The sequence below is a fragment of the Daphnia magna genome, linkage group LG3 (genome assembly GCF_020631705.1).
Source record: "Daphnia magna isolate NIES linkage group LG3, ASM2063170v1.1, whole genome shotgun sequence".
Taxonomy (NCBI): Eukaryota; Metazoa; Arthropoda; class Branchiopoda; order Diplostraca; family Daphniidae; genus Daphnia; species Daphnia magna.
In genome coordinates, this window is record NC_059184.1 from 404,868 (window position 1) to 416,171 (window position 11,304).

General features: G+C 41.9%; 1 protein-coding gene across 2 annotated transcripts; it reads left to right on the plus strand.

Annotated features, from left to right (window-relative positions):
• The first annotated feature begins 104 nt into the window (after positions 1-104).
• Positions 105-4,648, plus strand: LOC116919179 (transient receptor potential channel pyrexia). 2 transcript variants are annotated; one of them, XM_032925105.2, is made up of 3 exons: positions 105-1,255; positions 1,337-3,547; positions 3,621-4,648. In XM_032925105.2, the coding sequence occupies exons 2-3, from the start codon at positions 1,471-1,473 to the stop codon at positions 4,493-4,495; spliced, it is 2,952 nt and encodes a 983-aa protein (XP_032780996.2). In that variant the 5' UTR covers positions 105-1,255; positions 1,337-1,470; the 3' UTR covers positions 4,496-4,648. The 2 variants fall into 2 exon arrangements, with proteins under 2 accessions (XP_032780996.2, XP_045027419.1); XM_045171484.1 differs by having other exon boundaries at positions 3,897-4,648.
• The last annotated feature ends 6,656 nt before the right edge of the window (positions 4,649-11,304 follow it).

Sequence of the window (11,304 nt, forward strand, 5' to 3'; positions counted from 1 at the left end):
GTAAGCACATTCTGAAAAGCTAGTACAAATATTGGTTTTATTTATTTTCTTCTCTGTAAGTCTCAAATTATAAAAATTTAGTGCACATCGGCCTAACCCCTGAGGCCATGCTGATGCTGGAGGGTCAAGTATTCGTTATTTTAAAAATTGGCATCTCTGTAAGACTCATTTAAGAACTTGAGCTGGCAAAAGTACCCAATCTGTTGTGTATTCTTTTTAAAACTAGACTTTGTAAAACTAGGTAAAATTACTTTAACAAACATTCATTCATTATATGGAATGCTGTATTTTGAAGCCGTAGTTTCCTTCACCAGTGATATTACACCTAAATAACAATATCAATGTGAAATTTGATCTGTTATTTAATTGAGAAAGATGGGCAGGAAAGATGGCGATGGTCTCGACTCGTTAAATTTACCGGTAAATGTTTTCTGTCTAGAGTTTTGCTAGTTATTTTCCAAATGTTTGCTTATATTATTTGTTGCATTGCATGATTTATTCTTCTAAATTGTAAATTTATTGGATTTTGGGTCACCAAAAAAAGAAAGGATGTTTTCAGCGATGAAATTTAATTTTGTTTGATACGTGTTCGCCACGTTTTACTACATTCTTTTCATGGAGTAACCTTTTGAAAGTGATGTTGTGTCAGTTTACCAAAAGCGACATGGTGGTTGGGTGAGGGGATTGCGTAAAAGGACTGTTATGTTTTTCTCAGTATTAGTTCTTTGTTTCAGTTCAAGGGACCAGCATCTCTGTAATCAGTTTCATTTCCAACAGCAGTAGTTTTTTTTTTAGATTTTCTGTTTTATTTGAACTCATAAGTGCATAAAAATTGCTCTAACAAGTTTTTATGTATGATAAATGGCGAAAAGGACTTCCTGGTTGCCACAATGCACCAATGTATACTTTACCAATGTATCTTCTAATCCATACATTTATTGTTTTAAAGAATATTTTCTACGATCCCCAAAAGTTGGGGATCGAGTGTATTCAGGTACAATGTTACGGCCAATCCAAAGCAAGTCGGAATGTGCAGGCTAAGTCTTGTCTGTACAATGGATTTACAAATTCTTGCCATATTTTTATTTAAAAAAATTTTAATTCACTTCATAGTTTGAGGTTAACCGTTGCTTTTAATGAAAAGTGAAGAACAACATGTAGCTCTAAAAATGCTAGTTGGAGTGTGTTTTACACCCTTCCTCCTTGGCCGCAAGCTTCCCGTTTCACAACAGGGAAACACTTCTGCACCTATCCTGTAAGATAACGAAATCTTTTGCCTCAAAGTCGACGTGCACGATTTCAAAAGTAAATCTTTCGACATTGGTGGTTTTTTTAGGAAACACGGAACTCCGTTCTCTTAGACGCAGTCGTCCTTTGCACATCAAGTTGGTTGGCCGCAGATGTTGAATAGTCTGCATTGTTTTATTGTTGTTGTCTACCCGAAATCAGAGTCAGTCATCTTGAATCGAGATGTCTGACCAATTGACAAATAAAAAAATCGTTGAACAAGATGATTCCGATGATGACACCGATGGAAAAGAAAATGGTTTATCCACCAAATCGCTGACTGCTAAACAAATTGCCTACCAACGACAACAGCCCGGCAGACCAAAACTTGTGACTCAGGGGGCCCTAAACAGTGAATCGCAAATGTCGGTGCTGAAAAAAAAGGGAGCCTCAGGAAACGCGACGAAACAATCATTGAAAAACATACCCATGAAATCCGACTGGAGTCAGACGGCCTTTAATCGCAGTGAAAGCTTTGCTGTTCGCGATTTGGTGGACGAAGTTTCGCCAACAGCTGGATGCGTTTGGCCCCAATCAGTGTTGGCCCTAGCTATCGATGAATTATTGATCCCCAAAGATCCGGCCATCGTTCGCTCAGCCAAAATCGTTCTTAGAGATTCAAAGGACGCATCGGTTTGGAAAAAAATGCCGCAAGAATGCCGAAACATTGGCGTCCTTTATGCCGCACTCAAAGGACGGGAAGCAATGTTAAAATTTTTTCTAGAACTTGGAGGCGAAGCTAAATCAACTGATTTGATGCGCCGAAGTGCTCTTCATTACGCAGCCAGTTGGCCTGGTGCCGAAGCCGCTGTTTGTATCGATCTTTTAGTTAAACACGGTGCTGTAGTTAACGTCTGGGATGTGAACGATGAAGCAACTCCGCTGTGTTGTGCTGCTGCTTCCGGGTGCATCGAGTCTGTTGAATCACTCCTGAAGGCAGGAGCAGACGTAAATGCTAAGGTTAGCACGTCTCCATTAGTATTGGCCGTTCGGTCCCGAAGTTTGGCTTGCGCCACTCGACTAATTGCGGCCGGTGCAGCCGTCAACAGCGTACAAGTTAACAGTGAATCGCCTCTTCATGTAGCTGCTGTCCAGGGCGATGCTGACTGCTTGAAATTGCTCCTGGAGAACAAGGCAGATACTCGTGCCGTTTGTGATGGACGGATGAAAGCACTTCACTTGGCCGCTTTTAATGGCAAAGTCGCATGCATCCGGTTGCTTTTGCAGGCCAGCAAGATGGAAATCGATACGCAAGAAGCTGATGGTCGGACACCTTTGCATTTGGCGGCGTTGTGTCAATCGGTGGAATCGGTTGCGGTGTTATTAGAAAACGGGGCACGGCATGACGTTTTCGACCACATGAAGGAGACACCTCTTCACAGTGCAGCCGTCAAATGCCGTCGGTCGATAGATGTCGTCAAATTGTTAATTTCAAATGGAGCCAACGTCAATGCGCAAAATCAGTGTGGACAAACACCTCTTCATTTTGCGGCAATCAATGAGAATTCAAAGCTTGCTGCTTTCCTCATTAAGTCGGGTACCGATTTGTCGATTAAAAACCGGGAAGGGAATACGGCATTGGAATTAGTCGCTCGCCGAGTTCCAAACGCCCTACAAGCCATTCAACGCAAATTGGATTCGGCAGTGGAGATAGCAAGTCACGATCCAACCGATCTGGATTGCGAATTGCGACTGGATTTAAGGGTGTTAGTGCCCAGAGGCAACCAACAACATGCGGGGGAAATGGCCATGCTGAAGTCGCTAATTGCCGCTGATCAACGTCACTTTCTCCAACATCCCGTCATTGGAGCTTTTCTCCATTTAAAATGGATGAAAATCCGGGCTGTCTTTATCCTCTCCCTACTCTTCCAATCTTGTTACGTTCTATCATTGTCACTCAACATCCATTCAATGTACGTCAACAACGCCAGTGTCACTAATTGCTCTTTGAATAGCAATTCATCGTTATGCGAGCCAAAGAACCAGTTGCACGCTAATACTCTGTGGTACCTGACGGTCATTTGGGGTTCGGCAACAGGTTGTAAGGAACTCTTCCAGCTGCATTGCAATCCAACAGAATACGCCAGAGATCCGGAGAACTATGCTCAACTCTTTTCTATCGTCGGAATGGTCCTCACCCTTCTTCGTTCAAACCTTAAGGAAGCAGGTGAAGATCACAGTGATTGGCAACATCACTTGGCCGCCGTAGTTATTATCGTGAGTTGGTGTAACCTGATGATGCATGTCGGGCGGTTCCCTGGTAAGAAATGCCACGTTATACTTAGTTATTTTTGTTTCGTAGCAATTCATTCTCTTGTTGTTTTTTAAATCAGTATTTGGTTTGTACGTGCAAATGTTTACGACCGTTGCATGGAATATTGCTAAACTGTTGCTGGCCTATATGAGTCTCATTATTGGCTTTGCAATGGGATTCGCCGTTCTGTTTCCTCATTCGGAATCCTTCTCCCGGATGCCCGAAGCACTGCTCAAGGCAATAGTCATGATGACGGGCGAGATCGATTATGAGAAAACGTTTTACGAGAGTGACGATCATATCAAATACGTGGGCACAACTCATCTGATTTTCCTCGCCTTTGTTCTATTTATAGTTATCGTTCTGATGAACTTACTCGTCGGTTTGGCCGTCTCCGACATTCAAGGTCTACAGAATTCGGCCGGTTTGGATCGGCTTGTCAGATTAACAAAACAAATTGCACGTATGGAAATCTTTGTTTTCTTTCCTTGGTTTATCCATTTTCATAGCAAAAGGGCAAAATTTTCAAAACGTGAATGCCTGCAACGTAAAGTGCTCGTGGTTTCACCGAAGGCTAAACGAACTTACAATTTCAAGCCGAACGACCCACGTGATCATTGCTTTCCACCCGACATCAAAGAAGGTCTGTTGGCTATTGCCATCAACAAAATGGTTAATACAAAGACAAATAACCTACAAAATGTTACCTCCACTGGAACGCCGATAAAACGGCCGTTGGACCCCATAAGTGAAGACCACTTGAAGGAAGTGCTTAACCGTGTCGACGATCTCTTTCAGAATTACATGTCTCAAATAATTGTGATGAACACGGCATTGAAAAAGGAACTTACAGGATTGGAAGATACGGTCACATCCACAGAGGATTGGCAGAGAACACCCTATTGCCATCGCTCGATGACTGAAGAAAATATTAGTTCTTTTGAATTAGTGTAATACGATTTATTTAACATTTAATTTTCCCTGTTAATGTCCCCAAAATGATCGTTGCCTTTCGTTGGCAACCCTTTGTAAATCCAACTACCCTTCCTTTCTTGCTCTACACTTTCTCTGTTATAACATTAAATATCTATATGTAATGAAGGTTAACGAATTCCAGTTCACACATGTTTATTCTCCACTGACACCAATTTTCTTCCAGACACGTCCCCCCCCCCCTTCTTTTTTCTCATCTCGTCGGCCGCATTTCTTTGATACCTTCCCCCTCCAAAGCCAAACCCCGTTGCCGGATAGGTTTTATTTTTCATCAGGAACAATGATTGTTTGGGTTTTTTCTTTTTTCTGCCTCTCAATCCAGGGACTTGTTTATTTTTAAATTTAAATGGCGCTTTTGAGCTCTAATTTAAAAACGTGTTAATATCAAAATAAGTAACTGGTTTTGTCGTCAAACCAGCCGTTTAAAAAACAAACGAAAACAAAGTATAGTTAGCGCATCAACATTATTTTGGTTTTTAAGTCTAGTTAAAAAAGAATAGGACTAATTGGAAAAAAAATCTTGAATTAATGGGAAATATGAAACGCTGATTTTGAATAAGTCATTGGTTTTCTCGTTAAACCAGCCGTTTAAAACCAAAACGAAATCAAAGTGCTGTTAGCGCACCACCTTTATATCGTTTTTTACATTGAGTTAAAAAAGTATAGGACTAATGGAAAAATAAACTCGATTTACGTGATATTCATTCAATTTTGAATCGAAATCATGTATTTTAAGCCAAATTCAAAATTTGGCCAAAAATGAAAAAGTGGGAAGGGTATAGCCTTCCCACTTTTGTCAAAATCTTCAAAAAACGACCTCTCTTGGAATTCGACAACAGTTACAGAGTATAATCAAAATGAAACGCTGATTTTGAATAAGTCATTGGTTTTCTCGTTAAACCAGCCGTTTAAAACCAAAACGAAATCAAAGTGTTGTTAGCGCACCACCTTTATATCTTTTTTTACATTGAGTTAAAAAAGTATAGGACTAATGGAAAAATAAACTCGATTTACGTGATATTCATTCAATTTTGAATCGAAATCATGTATTTTAAGCCAAATTCAAAATTTGGCCAAAAATGAAAAAGTGGGAAGGGTATAGCCTTCCCACTTTTGTCAAAATCTTCAAAAAACGACCTCTCTTGGAATTCGACAACAGTTACAGAGTATAATCAAAATGAAACGCTGATTTTGAATAAGTCATTGGTTTTCTCGTTAAACCAGGCGTTTAAAACCAAAACGAAATCAAAGTGCTGTTAGCGCACCACCTTTATATCGTTTTTTACATTGAGTTAAAAAAGTATAGGACTAATGGAAAAATAAACTCGATTTATGTGATATTCATTCAATTTTGAATCGAAATCATGTATTTTCAGCCAAATTCAAAATTTGGCCAAAAACGAAAAAGTGGGAAGGGTATAGCCTTCCCACTTTTGTCAAAATCTTCAAAAAACGACCTCTCTTGGAATTCGACAACAGTTACAGAGTATAATCAAAATGAAACGCTGATTTTGAATAAGTCATTGGTTTTCTCGTTAAACCAGCCGTTTAAAACCAAAAAGAAATCAAAGTGTTGTTAGCGCACCACCTTTATATCTTTTTTTACATTGAGTTAAAAAAGTATAGGACTAATGGAAAAATAAACTCGATTTACGTGATATTCATTCAATTTTGAATCGAAATCATGTATTTTAAGCCAAATTCAAAATTTGGCCAAAAATGAAAAAGTGGGAAGGGTATAGCCTTCCCACTTTTGTCAAAATCTTCAAAAAACGACCTCTCTTGGAATTCGACAACAGTTACAGAGTATAATCAAAATGAAACGCTGATTTTGAATAAGTCATTGGTTTTCTCGTTAAACCAGCCGTTTAAAACCAAAACGAAATCAAAGTGCTGTTAGCGCACCACCTTTATATCTTTTTTACATTGAGTTAAAAAAGTATAGGACTAATGGAAAAATAAACTCGATTTACGTGATATTCATTCAATTTTGAATCGAAATCATGTATTTTAAGCCAAATTCAAAATTTGGCCAAAAATGAAAAAAGTGGGAAGGGTATAGCCTTCCCACTTTTGTCAAAATCTTCAAAAAACGACCTCTCTTGGAATTCGACAACAGTTACAGAGTATAATCAAAATGAAACGCTGATTTTGAATAAGTCATTGGTTTTCTCGTTAAACCAGCCGTTTAAAACCAAAACGAAATCAAAGTGCTGTTAGCGCACCACCTTTATATCTTTTTTTACATTGAGTTAAAAAAGTATAGGACTAATGGAAAAATAAACTCGATTTACGTGATATTCATTCAATTTTGAATCGAAATCATGTATTTTAAGCCAAATTCAAAATTTGGCCAAAAATGAAAAAGTGGGAAGGGTATAGCCTTCCCACTTTTGTCAAAATCTTCAAAAAACGACCTCTCTTGGAATTCGACAACAGTTACAGAGTATAATCAAAATGAAACGCTGATTTTGAATAAGTCATTGGTTTTCTCGTTAAACCAGGCGTTTAAAACCAGAACGAAATCAAAGTGCTGTTAGCGCACCACCTTTATATCGTTTTTTACATTGAGTTAAAAAAGTATAGGACTAATGGAAAAATAAACTCGATTTACGTGATATTCATTCAATTTTGAATCGAAATCATGTATTTTAAGCCAAATTCAAAATTTGGCCAAAAATGAAAAAGTGGGAAGGGTATAGCCTTCCCACTTTTGTCAAAATCTTCAAAAAACGACCTCTCTTGGAATTCGACAACAGTTACAGAGTATAATCAAAATGAAACGCTGATTTTGAATAAGTCATTGGTTTTCTCGTTAAACCAGGCGTTTAAAACCAAAACGAAATCAAAGTGCTGTTAGCGCACCACCTTTATATCGTTTTTTACATTGAGTTAAAAAAGTATAGGACTAATGGAAAAATAAACTCGATTTACGTGATATTCATTCAATTTTGAATCGAAATCATGTATTTTCAGCCAAATTCAAAATTTGGCCAAAAACGAAAAAAGTGGGAAGGGTATAGCCTTCCCACTTTTGTCAAAATCTTCAAAAAACGACCTCTCTTGGAATTCGACAACAGTTACAGAGTATAATCAAAATGAAACGCTGATTTTGAATAAGTCATTGGTTTTCTCGTTAAACCAGCCGTTTAAAACCAAAACGAAATCAAAGTGTTGTTAGCGCACCACCTTTATATCTTTTTTTACATTGAGTTAAAAAAGTATAGGACTAATGGAAAAATAAACTCGATTTACGTGATATTCATTCAATTTTGAATCGAAATCATGTATTTTAAGCCAAATTCAAAATTTGGCCAAAAATGAAAAAGTGGGAAGGGTATAGCCTTCCCACTTTTGTCAAAATCTTCAAAAAACGACCTCTCTTGGAATTCGACAACAGTTACAGAGTATAATCAAAATGAAACGCTGATTTTGAATAAGTCATTGGTTTTCTCGTTAAACCAGGCGTTTAAAACCAAAACGAAATCAAAGTGCTGTTAGCGCACCACCTTTATATCTTTTTTTACATTGAGTTAAAAAAGTATAGGTTTAATGGAAAAATAAACTCGATTTACGTGATATTCATTCAATTTTGAATCGAAATCATGTACTGTAAGCCAAATTCAAAATTTGGCCAAAAATGAAAAAGTGGGAAGGGCTCCCTTATCTTTTGCTGTCTTTCTTTATACAACCATGGAGTTGTCAACATCGGATGAAGATATGCCTCAGCTTTTTTTCGAGGGCCGGATGTTAACGGAATCCCGTGATACATTCGGCTCTCCACTTTGGATTGATCGACTTGATCTTAACTGCTACTCGCAGGGGGCTAGGGGAACTCCCAGGGGTTCCCTGACCTGCAAGAGTCATAATGTCCTCCGGGATGCGCACTGTCGCCGCATCGAAGGTGAGTGCGGTGTGGCCCCCGGAGGGGAACATAACCACAGGGACCCGGTAGCAGCCGAAATACGGTACCTACGGGTACGGTATTTGGCCCGGGTCTTTTGTTGCGAAGAGCGATCAGCGGTTGGGCTGACAGCCTACCTCGGTGGGCTGGTCGGTATTTACCAACTACCCTGGACACCAAGGGAAATCATGCGCAGTATGATGGACATGGCGGCCACCTGTGTGCGCACAGGGCGGATTTGGCCACATGCCCTTCTTGGGCAGATCACGAGTCACCCGAGCGCGCCCTCCACTATGGGCGGCTTCGGGCTGCTCAAGGTAGACGGGACGCCCGTATCGCCATGCGGGGCCAATGGGAGCAACTCGGTGATGGTGCCCAGGCACCTGAACCAGTTGCTGGGTTCGACCCGGAGGCCCAAGGGCTACAAAAACTGGCGGGCTCCCTTATCAGCCCGCCAGTTTCCTCTACAACATCCATTTTTGTCTGCTACAGAAAGTAAACACGTCTACAAAAAAATTAATAATAAATAAAGTACAGTCTATATCGAGGTCAAATAAAAATTACAAGATTACCTGATAACGAAGGAATTTCGTGATCCAATTATGAATGGAAAGAAAGATAATTTCAATGGAAAAAAGAGCTCCCTTATCTTTTGCTGTCTTTCTTTATACAACCATGGAGTTGTCAACATCGGATGAAGATATGCCTCAGCTTTTTTTCGAGGGCCGGATGTTAACGGAATCCCGTGATACATTCGGCTCTCCACTTTGGATTGATCGACTTGATCTTAACTGCTACTTGCAGGGGGCTAGGGGAACTCCCAGGGGTTCCCTGACCTGCAAGAGTCATAATGTCCTCCGGGATGCGCACTGTCGCCGCATCGAAGGTGAGTGCTGTGTGGCCCCCGGAGGGGAACATAACCACAGGGACCCGGTAGCAGCCGAAATACGGTACCTACGGGTACGGTATTTGGCCCGGGTCTTTTGTTGCGAAGAGCGATCAGCGGTTGGGCTGACAGCCTACCTCGGTGGGCTGGTCGGTATTTACCAACTACCCTGGACACCAAGGGAAATCATGCGCAGTATGATGGACATGGCGGCCACCTGTGTGCGCACAGGGCGGATTTGGCCACATGCCCTCCCTTGGGCAGATCACGAGTCACCCGAGCGCGCCCTCCACTATGGGCGGCTTCGGGCTGCTCAAGGTAGACGGGACGCCCGTATCGCCATGCGGGGCCAATGGGAGCAACTCGGTGATGGTGCCCAGGCACCTGAACCAGTTGCTGGGTTCGACCCGGAGGCCCAAGGGCTACAAAAACTGGCGGGCTCCCTTATCAGCCCGCCAGTTTCCTCTACAACATCCATTTTTGTCTGCTACAGAAAGTAAACACGTCTACAAAAAAATTAATAATAAATAAAGTACAGTCTATATCGAGGTCAAATAAAAATTACAAGATTACCTGATAACGAAGGAATTTCGTGATCCAATTATGAATGGAAAGAAAGATAATTTCAATGGAAAAAAGAGCTCCCTTATCTTTTGCTGTCTTTCTTTATACAACCATGGAGTTGTCAACATCGGATGAAGATATGCCTCAGCTTTTTTTCGAGGGCCGGATGTTAACGGAATCCCGTGATACATTCGGCTCTCCACTTTGGATTGATCGACTTGATCTTAACTGCTACTTGCAGGGGGCTAGGGGAACTCCCAGGGGTTCCCTGACCTGCAAGAGTCATAATGTCCTCCGGGATGCGCACTGTCGCCGCATCGAAGGTGAGTGCTGTGTGGCCCCGGAGGGGAACATAACCACAGGGACCCGGTAGCAGCCGAAATACGGTACCTACGGGTACGGTATTTGGCCCGGGTCTTTTGTTGCGAAGAGCGATCAGCGGTTGGGCTGACAGCCTACCTCGGTGGGCTGGTCGGTATTTACCAACTACCCTGGACACCAAGGGAAATCATGCGCAGTATGATGGACATGGCGGCCACCTGTGTGCGCACAGGGCGGATTTGGCCACATGCCCTCCCTTGGGCAGATCACGAGTCACCCGAGCGCGCCCTCCACTATGGGCGGCTTCGGGCTGCTCAAGGTAGACGGGACGCCCGTATCGCCATGCGGGGCCAATGGGAGCAACTCGGTGATGGTGCCCAGGCACCTGAACCAGTTGCTGGGTTCGACCCGGAGGCCCAAGGGCTACAAAAACTGGCGGGCTCCCTTATCAGCCCGCCAGTTTCCTCTACAACATCCATTTTTGTCTGCTACAGAAAGTAAACACGTCTACAAAAAAATTTATAATAAATAAAGTACAGTCTATATCGAGGTCAAATAAAAATTACAAGATTACCTGATAACGAAGGAATTTCGTGATCCAATTATGAATGGAAAGAAAGATAATTTCAATGGAAAAAAGAGCTCCCTTATCTTTTGCTGTCTTTCTTTATACAACCATGGAGTTGTCAACATCGGATGAAGATATGCCTCAGCTTTTTTTCGAGGGCCGGATGTTAACGGAATCCCGTGATACATTCGGCTCTCCACTTTGGATTGATCGACTTGATCTTAACTGCTACTCGCAGGGGGCTAGGGGAACTCCCAGGGGTTCCCTGACCTGCAAGAGTCATAATGTCCTCCGGGATGCGCACTGTCGCCGCATCGAAGGTGAGTGCGGTGTGGCCCCGGAGGGGAACATAACCACAGGGACCCGGTAGCAGCCGAAATACGGTACCTACGGGTACGGTATTTGGCCCGGGTCTTTTGTTGCGAAGAGCGATCAGCGGTTGGGCTGACAGCCTACCTCGGTGGGCTGGTCGGTATTTACCATTTACCCTGGACACCAAGGGAAATCATGCGCAGTATGATGGACAT

What these genes read in the sequence shown, in the direction of transcription:
- LOC116919179 (XM_032925105.2), top strand. Translation starts at nt 1,471, where the DNA reads ATGTCTGACCAATTGACAAATAAAAAAATCGTTGAACAAGATGATTCC. An exon ending in GCATGTCGGGCGGTTCCCTG is followed by an intron (nt 3,548 to 3,620) that starts GTAAGAAATGCC and finishes TTTTTAAATCAG; the next exon opens with TATTTGGTTTGTACGTGCAA.